We start from the raw sequence: 19,395 nt of genomic DNA, 5'->3' as shown, positions 1-19,395 counted from the left end.
AATTATGAAATAATTTAGGTTGGAACAGACCTCAGGATGTCAACCCCCCCCTCCCCCCCCAGCAGGACTAATGTTGTAAAAAGTGTAAATCTACTATCAAATATTTGTATGAATCTGTAAAGTTACGGCACTGTAACAGAATAAAAGTAAACATCTATATTCAAAACAATTGAATAGTACTCACTCAACTACAGACATAAATTTAACTTAAATGTCATCTTAGAATAGATTTTGAAGAAAACTAATTAAGGACAGTAATTAGGGACATCAAGGCATAGAAAAAGCAGCAAAATTATAGCAGAGTTACATTACAAATAGCTCATGTCACAGTAATCCCATTTTATCCCGATAGATGGTTTCTTAGAAAGGGATAAGGTAGCAGACTTGAACAGATGTGAGTACCTTTTAGGAAGTTTAATCATACAAACAAAATAAGGATTAATCAAAGAATTCTGTAGAGCAGTTGTATGAAGGAAAATCTTAAGAGACAAGTTATCAGGATAAAAAGGAATTGTCACTAGGAAGCATGTTTGCTTCACATGCTGATTTGCAATCAAAAATACAAGGTGTGTTTCAAGAACTGACAGCAAAGTCAGAAAATACTGCCCACTCTGAAGACAACAAGATCATCACACTAGTAAATATGCAAAGCTGTAAGGGATCAATCATAAAACCTACAGCTATAAAGCAGAGGCGAAGGAAGGCGGCTGGCTATTCTGGCTAACAGAAGGAAAACCAAAACAGCAGCTACACAGTTGTGCAACTAGCTCATGAAATTTTAAAAGGCACTATAAAGGCTTTTTTTAGTAGAAACAAGGAAGTATCAATAGAATTGTACAAAGCATAAAACCTCATATGAAATACTGGATGACTAGAACTGCACGTGTGTTCAACAACAGGAAATTAAACTGGAGCAGACACAGAAAATAGAAGTAGAATAGTTAGGAACCTGTAATGTCTTTTACTTAGATAAATCAGAAGAGCTTGTCCTTTCTGCTAGGCTAAACAAATGTTGAGAACAGTTATGAGAACAGAAGTAAGCCATATCTAGAAACAGGATGCAGACCTACAGCCCTGGTGCTCTTACCGATAAAATATTCTCCTAGGTGCCCTGGTTGATCCATCTTTTAATGGCATGCTCGTGATTAAACTCAGTTCTAGATCTGGAGCTAGCAGGGTGGGGGGAGAGTCATATCAGATTTCAAGATACTGCCTCTTTTTTCCCACCACCCCTTTTAGCTCTCCTCTACAGTGTAAAGCACAGTTTACTCCTCAAAAAAGTCACAAGATCCAACATACACTCCTGTTAAACCTAATGGTTCCTGAAATAGCGATGCCATTAATCTTTCCTGCTTTCTTTCTGCATTATCATAGTTCCAGCTGAAGTCTTTTTCTACTAATCTTATGGCACATTACAAGTATTTTATGGTGTAACAGTATGCAGATAAGATGTTCTACACACTTTTAAAAACTAAAATCTATCACACAGTTGCCCAAGACTGCAATGGAACTGGACCTGCTGAGCTAGCCAGTACTTCCCAAATCTATGTTCCTCTAATTAGAACCGACAACATCTCTCCGCTGAGCCACTACTGTTCCCATACAAGCTGTCAGGAAAGGCACAGAATTTAGGCTTCAAAAGGAGGCAGAAGTCCCAGTAAAATCCCACTCAAATGCTCCCAGTCCCCCCTCCTTTTCCTGTACCATTCCCTTTCCACCACTCCATCTCCAAACTCTCCCCTCTGGCAGTAAGACTTGCTTTGAGCTACTGAGAGCAAAAGGTAAGAGATCAACTGCAGCAGCTCAGGTTAGAGATGCATGAAGTGGCAGTCCAAGTCTGGCCAGATTTGGGTAAGAGCTGCCTTCTCTGCTCCATTCTCTTTCCTTGTGAGCTGGGTTGAAATTTTATTGGGGGGTGGGGGGAGAATGAAGTAAGAGGCAGGATATGGGAAGATAGGCTGTAACTGGTCAAGAAATAATAGAAAAGAGCACATTTAGACAAATCAAATTCCTGGGGTGCATGCCTGCTCTACCAAATTCAGAGAGGTCCAGAACTACACCCCCACTGCTTTCAGGACTAAGCTGAAAGTCTAGAGAGGAACTGAATGTATTTGTTTAAACTGCAAGCATTTTGTTTAAAGCATAATTTTAAATAAAAGGCTCACGTTCTTGCCTCAGCTTCTCTCCTTTTTATTTCTTAAATTTCATGTAGCTTAAGAAACAGTATTTACAGCAAGCCTGAGGGAAGCCTGGACAGACCATTTAGTTGGCAGCTTACCCAGGAAACCTCCACCTGGCACTAAGCTCTTCAATGCACGTTATTTCCTACAGTCTTCATTTTCTTTTTATTACTAAATACATATAGATTACATTTCTCCAGCTTTACCTATCTCAAAGTCCTCATTTAATACAATATTTCATTTAACAAGTTTCTTGACATCCAAAGACTTTATGCAGTTAAAATCAGTTTTATTTCATAATGCATTCCAGCACTTTCAGGTAACCATTTTCAGTTCCTAGCCTTTTAAACCAATTAAGTAAACAAGGTATTCTGAGAGAAGCCAAGTCAAAGGATTGAACACCTTTTTAATAGTTTAGATGCACTGAATTCAAACTACCTTTTAATGCTTAAACTTAAAAAAAATCATCCTGAAATACTCAAGTCCTTTCTATCCCTCCTATCCTCTTTATACCTTCTACTATACCCTCTTTATATTCTGTATTTTGTTACTACTAAAAATAAAATGTTAAGCAACCTTATTTTCTCAAGTTAGTTATTTTCCACCAACTGCTTCTTGCTACCTTACCTACAGTTTGCTAAATAGCTGACTATCACGTTTTTTTGCAAATATAAGCTATTTAATAGCATAGCTATTTAAGTTGCTATGATTATAAGCAAGACTGCCTACATGCACGCTACATTTACCACCACTGATAAAGTCATTCTTAGAGAATACCAGAAAGAAAAGAAAGATGTTATACTCTATACCTCTACTTGCAAACAGATATTGTCCAGACAATGCTGCTACTGTTGTCCGTTCCCCCCGCACCCAGTCAGTTCCCTCTCCAACTGTTTGCAAGTGAATCTGGTTCCTGTTAATTCACTAAATCAACACGCAACAAAACCAGCAGGGCAACCTTGTATCTTTACCTGGGAACTAACAGGCAGAAAAGAAACCTTATTAAACGTTGCATATTCAGTTAATGAAACACAATACCTAGTCAATATTAAGAGGCCTACCGCCATTATTTGGAGCTGTTGTTTGGTTCCGATTGTAATTAGAAATCAAAATTTCAACACTGCTTATAGAAGCCATGCCCAGTTTTTAAACTGCAAATTAACTATCACAGTGAAAACATTAAGCATTTAAACCACAAATTAACTATCACAGTGAAAACATTAACTGATCTGGACATCTTCAATACATACAAAAGATGATGTATTTGCCTATACAGCACTGCTTCTTAAATACCGTGCTTTTCTCCTATGGGTTCTCACGATAACAACTGTTATCCTCATCTCTGTAGCCAGTACCTGTCAGACTGCAATTATCTCACTAGATTAAGTTTAGAGCTCACCATCAGCAAGGTAATTTCATCCTTTAAACACTGATTACATATGCAGGAGGCATTTCTCTACTTTTTATTATAGGAATATATTATAGAAATCATCTACGTCCCTTTACAGCAGGCATATAACCACTTCTTAATTTTCACACTAAATTTAAAACAACTCAACAACAGTTTGTTCTTAAATGTATTTGTCTAAAAACATCTAGCTTAAAAAAAAAAGAAAGAGAATCCTACCTCAAAGGAGCCAACGTATATTAAAAAAAAAATCCTGAACGAAGTGTTCCCAATTGGAAAGCCAAAACAAGACAAGACTTGACAAAGTCCTTGACAGCACTAATTGACAAATACACACCAACCCCATAAGAAAAACACATCCCATAGCAGGACATGCGACACAAGAAAACCACCAAAGCATGAGAATGACAGAGAGTCACCTGGCTATCTGGAGGAAACTAAGGGAAAAGAATAGAGAGAAAAAGGGATGAGAGATTTCAACAGCTTCAACACACCTTACATCACCATTTTTTGCTTCCCCTTCACTTCTTTAATAACCATTATTAAGGCAACTTTGGGCAAATGGAAACTTGAGAGAAAGCAGCAGTTTTAACAAGTTATTGGCACAGGACGCAGACGCTGCAAGTTACTTCACTGCCTGCCATCTGTGCTTCACTTGCTGTTCAGATAGTTCTGTAATGCAAAACAGAAATTTCTATTGTGCCATAAGAAGAAATACCAGAAGTAACAAGCGTTTAAACAATGATTATTTGAATGTCTAATTATAAACAGTAAATTCTGAAAATGCAGGATTTGGATATTGCATCAGCAAAAAAAATCAAAAGCAGATTGTACACTAAACATTCTCAAGTTCTCTGTTTAATAAAATATTAACCTTAGATCTCCTATTTAAATACTACATTTAAGAAAAGTTACCTCATTACAGCAATTCCTCCATGATTTTACAATTACATGGAAATCAGTCATTAAAACTCAAACCACTCAAGTTATGCGGCACCTACCAGGAACTTCCATATTTATTTGAAACAGCAATTACTTTCTTTTAAGCTCTTTCTTCTTTGCTTGCTATTAGTTTTTAAAAGGCAGCTATGCAATAAAAACAGTGACCAAAATGCAGGTAGATTAGAAAGAAATGCTAAGAACAACTAGTAATAATAGTTAGGTGGTAAATCAGTCATTCCTGACTAAGATATTTTTCTAGTTTCAAACTCTACGGAACAAAGTGGCTGTGTAGCCATTCCTTAAAGAACAACACCTTTGTTATGAAATAGTGATTTATTTATTAAGGAACTTCTTCCTATTCCTAAAAAAAACCAAAACACAAGGCAACTAAAGCTATTATACTCAAACTGCAAAAGGAGTCTTAGCCAATACATAATGCATCAGGTACAATTTCCTCCAACAGAAACTTTCAGAAAACATATTAATCGCCTCCCTTACCCCAAATTCAAGACCTGGCCATTCCCTTCAAAACAAAGTAAATCAATATATGCCATGCAACATACAGAATTCACCAGGGCAACAACAGCTGCGGTTTATAATCTCAAAAATGGCATCCAGGGGCAAGAGCTGACAGGTTACCTTCCTTCAGAACTAACAATTTAACTTATCTATCATTAGTCAAATCACTTTTTCAAGATCTAATTTAAAAAACAAGAATATTTAATTCAAATTTGTTTTGGATTTATATAGTTGGGGTTTTTTTAAGTAAATAGAACGTGACGATGCAATTTGATACTTCAAGCTAATCAGGAGAATACACGGCTTCTGAAGACACGCAAGTATTTACATTGTTGGCATACTTTTCCTGATCATAACTTACTACACTCAGCAATTACTTACTTCCTTATTGCTTTATATTTTTGTGATCTATATCATGTTGCATTTGATGTGTTGAAATTAGAATATCTAATGCACAAAAATATAACTTCAAAATTAAATAAAGCTTAGAAAAGTTTAATATAGATACATACATAAAAAAATTAAAAACACATTCTACCTTTAAAGGTGACATACTAACCAAACTGAAGTATAAGGCTGTAGGCTGATGTCGCAACCAAGACCATAAGAGCTTGCTGTCACTAAAATACTTATCTTAATCTCCTCTCCAGTTACAGTCCCTCATCCTCACAGCTTTTTTTCCCCTGCACTGAGTCTAGCAACTGGGTAGTCTTGGGAGACTCAACTAGCCAGATAGCTCAGCAGAAAATTAAGTCTGCAAATTAAACAGCTTAGAGTAGTTTTCTGCTGGATCCTTCAGCTGATTTAACCCAGACCTACTGACCGTGCAGGCAGAGATGAGTAGATTCTGCTGACACATGGGAGGGGGGAGAACCTGTGCCTGGAGGTGGGTGGGGAAGCCTCCTCGTGCCACTAGCTGCTAAGTGAAGCCACACATCACCTGCTGTAGTAAGTGAGAAGTCAAGCAACATTTCAGAATTAGTAGATCTAAGCCTTACATCTAGTTTTAGTCAGAGATGTAAAGATAGAACCCAGCTTTGCTACTTTTTTCCATTATAAAATCATCTTTGATGAAATGTACTATTGAAAAGAACCAGTTGAATAAACTGAAGACAAAAAAAGTTTTCTCCGTCCCTTTGAAGATACCTACTGCTATGAATCCAAACAAACTCTGGTTGTAGATACTTAGTCAAGTTTAGTCATTGAGTTCCCTTAGAACCTCATCAGTTAACATGAAACTCTTGTAATATCATTTCTATGAGGAATTTTAATAGGTTACACTCCATAAAGAATTCTGACTTAGGTGGTCAGTTTCTTTTATACAGAATATTTGAAAGAGTCCTATTGCTTTAAAACAATTTTTGCCAAACAACCTGTTCCAAAACAAAGCAGAAAAAAAAGCAGTCTGAATTTTTGAGCCCACCTTTTTTTTTTAAAAAAAAAAAAAAAAATGCAAAACTTGGGGGAGGGAATCAAAATTTTTAATCTATTAAGGAAGATCCCTGTGTTCCATCCTTGCAGTTTCTTCAGTAGCTGAAGCCCCTCAGGACTATGCATTTCCAAGAACTCTAATCTTCTTTAACAGCAAAGGCAAAACACTTATTTTGAAACAAGAACTCTGCAAACTTGGCAGCGCTCTCTTTCTCCTGGGAGGAGAAAATGGAAGGGAAAACCTGCTCTTTTGACTCAATAATTAGCGTAACATTCAGTAATGAGTTAAAAAGTACAATTTTTTCCTTTTTACATAACACATGAAGAAATAAACACAATTAGTTTCAGGAAGAACAGTGGCATCTAATCCTAAAGGAAAAGAAAATCACAAAACTGCCTAAACATTTAGAACTAAAATATAACCAGTTCCAAGGGTTAATTTGTCCCATAATGAACCACAGCAATGAAGCAGTTACTACTGCATTTTTGAGAGGGAGGGCCAGCTTATCAGCTCCAAGTTAATAGCACACCTGCCAAAACACAGATTTTAGTCATTATGAAGAGAACAAAGCATGATTATATAGCCAACACCGGCATGTCTAGGACTGATTTAACTGGAGCTATGACCCCATACACAAAAAAAAAAAAAAAAAGGTTAAATTTGGCAGGAAGCTCCAAGAAGGAAGAATATTTCTGTGGTGACATTATACAAATACGTAACTTTTCTACCTTACCATATATAACCCATGACTTTAAGATGCAGTAAGTGGGTCAAATTTAAACATCCACCTACTTTCAGTTACTGATCTGAGGTAAGCTCTCAGTAACATGGTCAAGCAAGGTAAAAATGGTGAAAATAGTTTTAAACTGTCAATCCAGGAATGCAAATTTATGAACCAGTTGTTATTTTAGTACTGCTACTATAGACAGCCAAGTCATTTGGTATTTAATATATTTTATCTATTTTTATCTACATATACTATCTATATTTTTGTTGACTTCAATGCCGTAATTTCGCCTCTAACAAAAAAAACCCCTAAACCCCAAAGCTCAAAAATAAAAATAAAAAAAAAAAAATCACTGCACTTTTTAGAAGCATTATTACTGAAGGTCATTGGGATGAATTTCAATGCTTTAAATTTTAAGAGGTCATCAGAAATAAAAATTCAAGGACAGAAATCACCCATGCCACAAACACTCCTTGCAAATTTTCATTGTCCAAGGCCATCGTGTTTCAGAATTTGAAACACTGAAGCATGTTTAGAAGAAAGTTTATACTTGATGATAAGAAAACTTACAGACTGCAAACAAAAAGCCATTCTCTTCTAAGGTCAAAGAAACCACAAAACAGCATTCAACATCCAAATACAGTTCAATGATGTTATTTCCCTATTCTTTTGAGGTTGCAGAACATAACTTTTTAATGGAACTTTTAATATTTGGTAAGAGGGTCCAAAGGCATGTGCTGTGCTTGCAGTCCCAATAGGGGGAAAAAAAGAATCTCTAACTGAAAACTCAGTTATATCTCAATTTTTTCTGATGCTAGGCTAACACCATCAATGCCCAAATCCCAACCTCACTTTGCATTCTGTTTAAGTACAATACCTCATTTCACAAGTGTTATGGTCAGCAGTTAAACTTATTTCCCACTGTTCAGGGGAACGAACAAAATTGTGTAAGTATTTTAACAGCTAACGGGAGGTGTTTAGCTGCCTGTTTTTCCATTGACTTCTATGGAAATGGGTTGCTCGCTCAGTGCAGTTTTCAGAGGCAGGTAGGTATGTGACCATATCCTTAGGGCACCAGCTTTTAAAAAAAAAAAAAAAAAAATCGAGCCAAGTAATGCATGAAGTCTTCTTTAATATACAAATATTACACTCTAAATCAAAGTCCTACACTTCAATTTATAACGCTACCCCAAAACATAACTCTTTTTCAGAACAAATGGTCAGCAAATGTGACAGACTAGAATGTGACTCCCCATGTTGGAGATGAAGAGGTCACCAGAAACCTTGGTGCAAACGAGCCTCTTGCAGAAACCTGCTAGGAAAGAGTCCAACATGGAGCAGGAAAAAAGAAAAAAAAACTTTCAACAGCTGTAAACCAGATCACTTGGTGTCTTACAATGAGAGAGAGAACAAAAACAGTGAGAGACACGAAGAACCAAGTAAGATCCAGAAAAAGATCAAAGTAACATTATTCTTGAATTAATAATCCTATTTGTTAAAGATGCAGAGAGTTTCAACACCAAATAAGGAACAACTCTACACTTGTCAATGGACATAGTTGGGGAAACATTAAAATGAAAGTCTGTATTAAAAATGAGTTATAAATAGGGGTATTAAAAGTTCATGGGTTTTAAATTAATTATATTACATTTAGCTAGTGTTTCAGCCTAGAATCTTATTTTCAGCATTAAGGACTATATGTAAACATACTTGAGCCTTGTTAACTTTGAGGGAATTTGTTCTAAATTAACGAGCATTTCTTTTCCCCCTGTTAATGTCCAGACTTGAGATACAGAGAAACATCAAACGGTAGCAAATTTAGAAGACAGAAGATCAAGGTCAAATACATGGCTATTGCAGTTAAGTCTTCATCTACAAATAAAATAACTGCTGGATGTTACTCCTCCTCTGGAACCCTACAGACTGTACAAATGAATATTGTGCTACAGAGTAGCAGTACACAAAATTTCATTTGACAGATACTGTATTAAAATCATTAAGTTCCTGAATATTGATTTTAAATGCTGAAACACATCCTTCAACTGGAAATTAGCCTCTACGACATTTTAGCGCTAGTTATTTCTACTGCAGATTGAGACAACCGCAGCAATCAGTTACTCAAAATCGTTCTTTCTTGAATTCCAGCATCCCTTTCTGAACGCAAAATATACAACACATTTATATCCAGCAAGTAAATACATCAAGTGAATATAAAATGAGCATAACACAAAACATTTCCTTTGATGAACTGGAAAAAGATACACTATAGCTCAAGGCTGCTAAGCATTTGCTGCTCCCACAGAATCCAACCGGCCTTCAGGGTCTCTAAAAAAAATAAAATCCCTATCTACATAGTCTGAGCACACATCAAATAATGAAACAAATTACTGGGAGCAATGTTTTATGAAACAAAGTAGAACGTTTTCAAGTGACATAATTATATTCAAAAGAAAAACTTATTAGAATTCAATGGCATGCTAGTTTGTAATAGACCACTGACGAAAATCTGCAATCCTACCACAGTTTGCACGAGGGTGGTTTGATTTTGATTTTTGATTTTTGGTATTTTTTAGAATACTAAGTGGACAAGGTTATTAAAACTAGAGCTCCTTCCTGCTAGACTTTTCTAGATGCTTCGGGATGTATGACCAGTTCTTATGTTGTAATGCAGCAGCATTATCTTTACAGCAAAGCACGGGGCAGGGCTACATAGAGATGGGATAGGAAGCTGGTGTACCTGGAAGAGTTTCTAGCTTTATGCAATTTAAGTAATTAAGAATAGGGCAAAGCATTTAAGTGCCATGACTTCCTATATGAACACAGCATAGAAAACTACAGCATAAGTATTTTAAACTGCTAAATAACTTCTGGCCCCACTATTTTATCTGACTGACATTAGTCAAAGTGATACCACGTTCTCAGAGATATGGTTCCTATGGGTTTCACCAAAGTCAGCTGCCTTACGGAAGAGGAACTGCAGTTAGTTCTGCCACAGAAAATGTTCATTCCTCTCCAGACCTCTGAGAGGCCAGCCAGGAGGAGCTTAGCAGCTAGCCAGGCAATACAAGTGAGTTTTGATATGCAGCCTGCTATAGGAGGTGGCAGGAGTCACCCAGTACTGGAGGTGGGCACCCTGGGACAGCCAGGCTTAGCCCAGTAGGGACACTGGGGATGTGGAAGGGAACAGAAGAGCAGAAGTTCCACGAATGAGAGTGCCACAAGGAGGAGAGGGAGATGCAGAGTACATACCCGTAGACAATCAGGTTTTTTAGTTTTGTTACAGTATAACAGCTGAGCAGTAATTGGCACAGTGCTATTGACAGAAACAACTCCAAGTTTCACTGCCATTGGAACTTTACTTCCAGACAAAGAAAAGGTAGGTTGAAGCTCAAATCTGCTGAAAAGCCATCTCTCTTCTCCCTCAAAACTACCAAAGACAATTGTAATATAATTTCATTTTTAATTTTCTTGGTAACTGTACATTAGAAGATACTGAATTTTCAAGCATTTAGTAACATCTAAGCAATCCTTACAGCTCTACTTGTGATGTGAGCAAGTCTTCCCTCTTCCAAACAGAGCCAAGAGACAAATTATGCACCCCAGAGATTTCAGAATAAATAAAATCAGTTCAGAAGATGGCAGATCGGCTTAACTCTAGTTTCTTTCTCTTCCTCTCCCCAAACAGCTAGCCTAAAGTTGCTAGGTGGAGAAGTTAGAGGGAAAGTAGTTTTTATGAGGTCTTGAAAACCCGAACACCTTTACAATAAGATGGATAACAGCATACCTTGAGCAATTCTGTTGCAAATAACTTGTAAGAGCAAAGAACCAGAGATAATTTGTTCTTGCTTTTCTCAAACTCCAGGACACCTTCCCTCATCAAAAGCAACTGATTCAACAGTTCTGTCAAACCACATCACACTTCTTTTTGAGGTTTTAAAACCAAATAATTTCTATTTTCTGACTGTTCTTCATGAGGCTAGTTTGAAGAACGTCACATGAAAGTAGATTGTCCAACTGCAGTTTCACTGTTCTCTTGTATGCTTGATTCCTTCAGATTTCAAGTATTGCTCTCATTAGCATTGTCACAACCATGGCCTTATTCAACAATCCTTGAAACTCAAGCTGTCCTTGACGATTTCAAAAAGTAATATAAATTCAACACGCTTCAGAGAGCTGAGGGCTGCAAAGGATCCTGTGATGTCAGAGGAGCTGGTGAAAGCCATAGCAAACTGAACCCTACTCGCATATCCATCTACAACAAATGAGTACAGAGTACTTTATCAGTATTGTGTTAGTACACATAATCTGCACAGAATCAACTTTATGCTTTACTTCGTATTCATGGATGGGTCTATGCCGTAAGCAAGATATTCTGAACTTTTTGTAACGTTTCCTACAAGTACGCAAAGCTGCTGCACTAGAGATAAAGGGCATTTATTTTTCTAAGGCAGGAGTACTGCACAGTCTGAAATCAATCCCAGAAACACGAACCTCTGCTTTCTCTACACTAGACTTCAGAAAGTAAAAACCTTGCATACTCTATCTGAACACATTACTAGCTTTCTTCAGAATACTAAAAAAGAATCAGGAAAATCTGCACTGAGCCCCTAAACAACCACAGGTCTCGTAACTAATGGGGTGTCCTTGCCCAGAAGAAAGCAATTTGATTCCCCCAGAGAAAAAAAGTTGCCCTTTCAAAGAGTCAGCAAAACAGCCGAGATGTGCTAAAAAGACACATGTAACTATTAGTGTCTAGTCTTGTAGATGAATTCATGTTTTTTATTTTCAGCAAAACTTAACTTTTGCATAATCAGCTGGCACGCTTAATCAAGACTAAGTTTGTATCCAGCAGATACAGTTAAGAATGTTCAAGTGTTTTCACAATTTTTAAGATATCTGCTTTTCAGTCAAAGTATCATTTAATTCAGAATTCCTTGACTATCCATGAAGGTTTGAAAAACATCAAATTTTCTTTCAAATTTTTTCTTCAGATTTTAGGTAGGTAAAGTCCACCTCTTAACCCTTAATTTTAGATTATCTCCTTAATCTAAGAAGTGTATCTAAGAACATGAGAACTGCTTATGAGGAAGACATTCTCAAAACAGACCATGTTCTTTTTCAGAGAAACTTCTCACCATGTCACCTGCACAAGGTTTTACAAAGCATCCACAATTTGCAAATCAACATTAGAGGCCATGGTTACTACGTTTCATTTTATTACACATACCTAAAGCTAAAAGTGTTCTTTACATCTTTGTTTGTCTACTTCTGAATAATCTTTAAATATCAAGTTTATTTTACATGGACTCCAGAATTGGAGAAACTCTGCTACCAACAAAACTCGAGAGTTACCCCTTACTTCCTTGTTCAGCCCTCACAACCAAGTTTGTTAGTTTTTCTTCCCAATATAGAAAACATTTGCATATCTATTTATTTCCCTTTTCTTGCTTTGGCAGAAACAAAAACCTTTTCCCACCTCCCAAAAGGAGCCCAAGGAAACTTGTGCATACAAACCTAGATAGTCATTGCTGTTAATAAAACCCTGCTGCTCTCATGGCTTTTCTCTTTGTGGCACCTTCTCTCCAGTCACATCAATTTGGCATCAGCAAAACGGCACTAGATATGCTGTTCTATAGACCCCAACTCCATAAAATTGCTTGGAGAGAAATAACACACTTGCCTTTGAGATGCTTGCTTTGTCTATCCCCTGCCAACCACAAGCCCAGACATATATCCTTTCTTGATCACATATACTGGTGGAAGGGGCTCCCTTCCCCTGGCTGCAAAAATTAGTTCCTGCCTGTTTGCTAGGGAAATAGTTTGGGGAGCATTCCTTACCACGCCATGTTAAGGGCAGTCATTTTCCCTATTTGTTGTCCAAGGAAGAAAAATTCCTTCTTAACGAAAATAACTAAGCTAGCACAAAACCGATACATTGGTATACTACCTAGAGCTGCTTAATGGAAAGCACTGAACCACCACCGATAGCAGTCCATGGAAAGCAGCGATGAGCAGCTGAGGAACGGGTGCTGCCAGATCCCTGTCTGCAGCTACAGCCACTGCTGAACTGTTACTATCGATCAGTCAACCCCGGCAACTTTCCGCTCCCAGTGTGTAAGACTGGAAAAGACTATAGTAAAAGAATGAAGTGAAATCTTTGATGAACAGATGAGTTAACAGAACAGGGGATACTGTCACGATTTGCAGTCATACTAAATTCACGTTGTTGAACTGAATTACTATAGCATATTGTACCACTAGCGCACCATTGTCTTCCAACGTTATCATTTAGTTGGATGATCAAGAGACATAAGTCTATTTAGCATATTCAATACTGTCTTCAAGCTTCACTAAGATTAAGAAATATAGGTGAGAAAACTAAGTAGCTAAAGTTAAGCGCATGTGCAGCAGGAGTTAGTAATGAAAGCAGTGAATAGGCACATATGCTGAGGTTATAATCAAAAGCATATTTTTAAAATGCTCTGCCATTATCCACATACACAGAGATGATAACGGTAATCAGTTCACAGCAGTCACCAACTCAGCCCTATGTGCTATGCTAAACCACAGGGTTATGAATTCATTTCAGATACGGACTTTGCCATTGTCACCTTAGGAAGCTAGCATGCAGCAACCCACCTTGTCTAAGGAAAGCCACTAAATACTCAAGGTACAGCAGCTCACTCCGAACAGAGCAGCAAACTAGGAGGGCATGAGCTGCCTACAGACAACTTGCTAGAAATTAAGGCGTTGGCCATGACCCTAAAGGTAAGTTCCAAGAGTTCATCATCTTGTGCTACCAACAGAACCACAAATGTAGCTGAGCTAGGTCCTTCCTTTATCAAACACATAGTGAAAGTATTCTCAGGAACAGTCCCATGACTGAGCCTTGTCTTAACAACCCATGCATGATGACCTTCAAGACACACTGCAAAGGCCTTTTAAACAAAGTGCTTCAAACTTGAATGAAGCTTTTTTATTTCTACTGGACTACTTAAGGGCACCTAACTGGAAAAAAAGAGTAACATATTGCTGTGCATTTGGCCCATTCAGAACAAAAAGAAAAGAGAGCAGAGATAGCTTCTGACATTTATGGAAGCTCATAGATTTCCACTTTCAGTTCACCAATTCAAAACACAACTATAACAGCAAGTCTTAAACACCTCTATTCTAGTAAGCCAGCCTTCCAACACCACAGCTGCCAAAATCTTAGATGCTCTGGTTTCGACAGATGGACCAAGGATCCACTGAGCACAAATGGAGCAACTCCCTCACTCTTTCAGGTGCTTTTGTCCATGCCAACGCCTGAAAGCAAATCTGGCAACTGCACAAGAGTTTCTACTGTCTTTTCTGTCACAATATTCGCTAAGTGGGGGAATTTTAGCAATACTAAATGCACGCAATGAAAAACAGAAACATATACGATTGTTTGACAGTGAAACATAGGTGATACCCTTATTAAACCTTTCCTTTACAAGGCGCTTGGTTTACTGTAACTTCTAAAAGCTAGGACTACGCAACGCATCAGAGTAAAAGAAGTCTCGTGGATTTGCAGTTGCGGCTGTGCACAGGATTTTATCCCGCTTGGCTTTTAAGTGAGCTCCCGTCCGAGAGGACAGGACTTTGCTCTGCGTGCGTTGCAGGTAAACCCTCTTCTCCCTACCTTTTCGCGAGTCCGTAACCAGCTCACAGCCACGGCACCTAACCTGCCGCCAGCCCAAGCTTCTGGCAGAGAGTGCCCAAGCGCCCAAGTTGCGACACCCATCTCCCGGTGAAACAGGACTCCCGCACCGTGCCCGTCCAGGCCTGGCCGCCCGTTTCCTGAGCGGGCCGCCTCCGCGCCGCGGCCACGGCAACGGCCGCGGCCACGCCGGGCGCCCTCGCCGGGCAGCCTCAGACGAGGGGCCGGCGCCGCGCTGCAGCCCGGCCGCAGCAGAGGGCCGGGGACCCCCTCGCTGCCGTCCCACCGCCCGCGGCGGCCCGAAGGCCCCTCCTCACCCCCCAGCCTCCCCCCCGGGTCGGGACTCACTGTTGCTCGACTTGAGGTCCCGGTGCAGGATGGGGACGATGGCCTCGTCGTGCAGGTAGAGCATGCCGCGGGCGATCTGCACCGCCCAGTTCACCAGGATGTGCGGGGGGATGCGGCGGCCCCCGCGGGCGGCCCCGGCTCCGGGGGCGGCGGCGGCGGCCAGGGCCCTGTTGAGGGAGCCGCCGCGGGCGAACTCCATGACGAGGCAGAGGTTGGGCTCCCGCAGGCAGACCCCGTGCAGGGCGATGATGTTGGGGTGCCTCAGCATGGAGAAGAGCTTGGCCTCCTGCCGCACGCTCTCCGCCGTGGCCGTGATGTCCTCGTCGGGGTCCTGCCGCGCCGCCTTCACGGCCACCTCGCGGCCACGCCAGGTGGCCCGGTACACCTTCCCGAAGCCCCCCACACCGATGATCTCCTGCAGCTCCAGGTGCTGGAAGTCGATCTCCGTCAGGCTCCCGGCGGGGTCCCCCCGCCCGCCGCCGCCGCCTCCCGCCGCCGCCCCGCCGCGGGGCTGGCGGGTCACGTAGTTGGCGGGGAAGATGCCGAGGCGGTGGCGGATCTTCCCCGCCCACCAGCCGTCGTCGCCGGACACGGCCGCGTCCTGCGACAGCACCTCCACCACGTCCCCCCGCCGCAGGCTCAGCTCGTCCTCGCCGCTCGCCTCATAGTCGTACAGCGCCGTCCACAGCGGGCACGGACCCCCGCCGGCGGCCGCCGCCCCGGCGCCCGGCAGAGCCATGGCAGCGACCTCAGCCCCGGCGGCCGCCAGCGCCGCCGACGCGGGGGCGCCCGCCCAGCCGCATCCTCACCTGCCGCCGCCGCCGCCGAGCGGGAGCCGCGGGAGGGGGAGGGGCGGGGGCGCCAGGCAGGGGGAAGGGGCGGGGCCGGGGAAGGGGCGGGGCCCGCCCGGCCCGGTCGCCGCCGCCGCCGCCGCCGGGCTCCGGCAGGTAAGGCGCAAGCGCGCGCGGGGAAGGCGGGGAGGGGAGTGGCGGTGCCCCGCGACCTCCCTCCCGCCTCCGCGCCCTGCCCTCGGGGATTGGCCGCCGGCCGTCACGTGGGGCCGAGCGCTGGCGGCGGGGGTTGGGGGGGCGATGGTGGGAGTGGGCGGGTGCGTAGGCAGGTAGGTGCCCGCGCCCGCCCTCCCACGCGCGCAGACTGGCAGGCTCCGGCCGCCGCGGGGGGCGGAGCGCCGGCGCGCGCGCGGCTGAGGCGCTCGCAGCGGTCCCGCCCGGGCAGGGGAGGGGGCGGTGTAACGGCGCCGCCGGGCGCACCCCGCCGCGGGCCGTCGTCGCGGGGGCTGGGGCAGAAGTGGCCCGGTCTGGCCCCACGCGGAGCCGGGGAGGGTGTCGGGGGGAGCCCGTGGCCCTCGGGTGGGCCGCGGCGCTCGGTGAGGCGGCAGCGGCGACTCGGTGCGGGCCGCCCTCGGGCGCCCGCCCCGGCCCGCTTTGTCCCTCGGGGGCGGCAGAGCAGGTCGAGCGGTTCGTGCCTCCGCCGGCAGCTTCCCCTCTCCTTCGTTGTGCGGTCTTGGGACTTCACCAGAATAAAACTGAAGCAGTTTCTGAAGAAACCATGCTTCCTCAGTTCGTGTTTCCTCTTCCACCCGCCTTCACCTGGAGAGGGTCCCGGCTCTGTCTGGCGCGATCGCACGATCCTTTCGTTAGGCGGTTGCCTGGAAATAGCAAATGGTGTGTATGTGCTATTTCTGGATAAAGGTTTACCTGGTTTTAGGTGGAAAAATCGTTACCACTTTCTAAACTACAGTAGTCGTTCAGTTGGAAGTTAGAGGGAAGCGTGTGGGCTGGGGACGTACGCGCTTCTCGTCAACGCTGTGGGAAGCGTGGTTCAAAGTGGAAGGAGATGGGTTTTCGTCCTCGGAGTTGATCGCTTCGTGCTGCGGCACCGGCGGTTCTGGAGGCGGCTGCTGCCAGCAGAAGCCCTGGGGTGGATAGAAAAGGCCTGGGGAAGGTGTCAAACCGCACTGCCGGGTAGAATAAGCTGGCGTGATGAATGCCTTTCAACTTTTCGCGCAAAAACCCACATCCAGAGCACTGTACATCCCCACATAAACACAAAATTTGCAACGGGATATCACAGGACTAAGGTTCCGACATAAAGACAGTAATTAAAATTACTGTATCCAAAAATCATAAATTCTTGTTTATCCCACAGTCTAAACTGTGTATAGTTGTACACACAAGGCAAAAGTAAAATTACGCAGAAAGTGACTTACTGAACCCTGTTAACCAAAAAGAAAGAATGCAGAACCAGCATGTCTATTGAGTTTTTTCCCATTTCCTTTAATATAACAGAATGCCTTGCAGCTATTCAGAGAGATAATTATAAGCCTTTTCCTTATCTGCATATTTGCTTTATAATAAAAGCCATAAAGTATGTTGTAATACAAGCATTCTGCCACACAAATTCCACCTTGAACTTTATCTGTTATCTAAAGGAATCTGCAGGAACTAATTAAGTGTGGAATGTTTTGGGTCAGACAAGGTATTGGTTGCAGTACAGTGAAAAGTTTAAATATTTGTTTAAAGCTATTATTCCAAAATTTGCTCTCTCAAGTACCATTATGCACTAGCAATTGCTATGCTCGGGTTATTCTTTGTTCAGTGTTTCTGCAGCACCTAGCACTCTAGGATCTTGGTGTATAACTGCTGTTCCTAGGAGTTCTAATAATGGACGTAATGTTGCAGAGAACACCGTGAAGCGCCTGCAACTTTTCTGGTGGCACCACCTGGTGGAGTTACCGTTGAGAAGGACAGCGTACAGAAGGCAAAGCTTTCAGCTCAGCTTGTCATTGGCTTCTCTCGAGAGAAAAGTGGTCGCGTTTTTCGTCTTTGGCACTCCTGCAACTGTAGATACAGTACTGTGGATCTACATCGTGTCCAGAACACGTACCCTGAGCTGGAAATTACAGGAACCCTTCATTCCTGCAAGTACCACTATACCAAAAAAGGCTTAGTGTCAATATTATCCAAAGATGAGGAAGAGTTGAAAGATTTGAGTGATGGGCAGGCAAGTCACCCGAGTAAGACCCAATGTTATATCAACCCCAATGAAGCCTTCACCGCCTGGGGCCTCCAAGTAATAACCTACCTGAGTTAGAGGTCTCAAAAAACAGGAGAGAGGAGGTTTTGAAGAAGCTTTTCATTTCCACCTTTGCTTGTCCACCTCTCTTTTTTGGAGCTGGGCATGTCAATGTGCTTATTTGCCAGTATGCCTATGGAAAACAACTTCAGTAGTTTCTGAAAAATTAACATTTTTAATTATCACGCATCAAAAGTATTATTCATAGCCGGCTATTGCGCATGATTCAATCATTACATTTGTGTTAACGAGCTTGGCAAGAATCTGCAGAGGGTAAAAAAAAAATTTCCACTCAACAAGGGAGAGATTCAGGTACAGGAGTAGCACAGGAGGCACTGCTGGGACCGGGCCTCCTTCATACAGATCGAGAGACTTCGCTGCTTACCAAGGACACACCAAGCAAGTACTCAAGCCCCGTGGCTACAGATACACAGACATCTGAGGGTGCCAGCACCGCTGAAGGAAACGGTGCCATTCCTCCCCTGCTCCCAGCCGCTTGTTCATACTGCTGTGTCATCCCTCCCGCCAAGCCAACACAAGCGTCCAGCGCGGCCACGTCGCCTGCTGCTTCAGGAAGGGAGCTGCGATGTGGTGCATTAGCTCACAAATACAGTTGTTTAATAGCATCTTCGGCCTCTTACCTTTGCCTAAGAAAATCCATACAAAGCACGCTGGAACAGCGTGTTTAGTCCATGAAACTGTAGTCACAGTCAGGAACAATGAAAGTAGGGTGAATTTGGTCAAGAAATGTGCAAGCTGCTTGGCTGCCTCCATCTCATACATGCATCCTTCACAAAACTGACTGCAAGAAAAGTCTCTACATGCAGAGAAGTCCCAAGAAGGGGTTGATGAGAGACATGCAATTGAAGTTCACAGCTATTTTCTGATGGCAGAGGGTGAGAGGGAGGGAGTGCTGTGTATGATCAGCTCTGGTGTTCACGGCCCAGCCTTACACCCTTTCCTTCAAGGGTATCCCATTGGGATATGCCCCCCATCCTTTGCTGCTTTTGGCCTCCCTGCTCAACGGCTCCATCCTCCATTTCAGCTCCACGCCCTCCTGCT

The 19,395-nt window shown here is 42.7% G+C and overlaps 1 protein-coding gene across 1 annotated transcript in view; it reads right to left on the bottom strand.

The window, feature by feature from the left end:
* MAP3K21 (mitogen-activated protein kinase kinase kinase 21) overlaps window positions 1-15,976 on the bottom strand; it is a 51,205-nt gene extending 35,229 nt beyond the window's left edge. Inside the window, exon 1 of the mRNA XM_076334122.1 lies at window positions 15,238-15,976. Within this exon, the coding sequence (XP_076190237.1) occupies window positions 15,238-15,976 (739 nt within the window). The remainder of the gene's footprint in view (window positions 1-15,237) is intronic.
* Between the last annotated feature and the right edge of the window lie 3,419 nt (window positions 15,977-19,395).

This window comes from Aptenodytes patagonicus, chromosome 3, assembly GCF_965638725.1.
Source record: "Aptenodytes patagonicus chromosome 3, bAptPat1.pri.cur, whole genome shotgun sequence".
Taxonomy (NCBI): domain Eukaryota; kingdom Metazoa; phylum Chordata; class Aves; order Sphenisciformes; family Spheniscidae; genus Aptenodytes; species Aptenodytes patagonicus.
The sequence above is the reverse complement of the archived record's forward strand: the minus strand, read 5'-3'. Positions and strand labels throughout refer to the sequence as shown.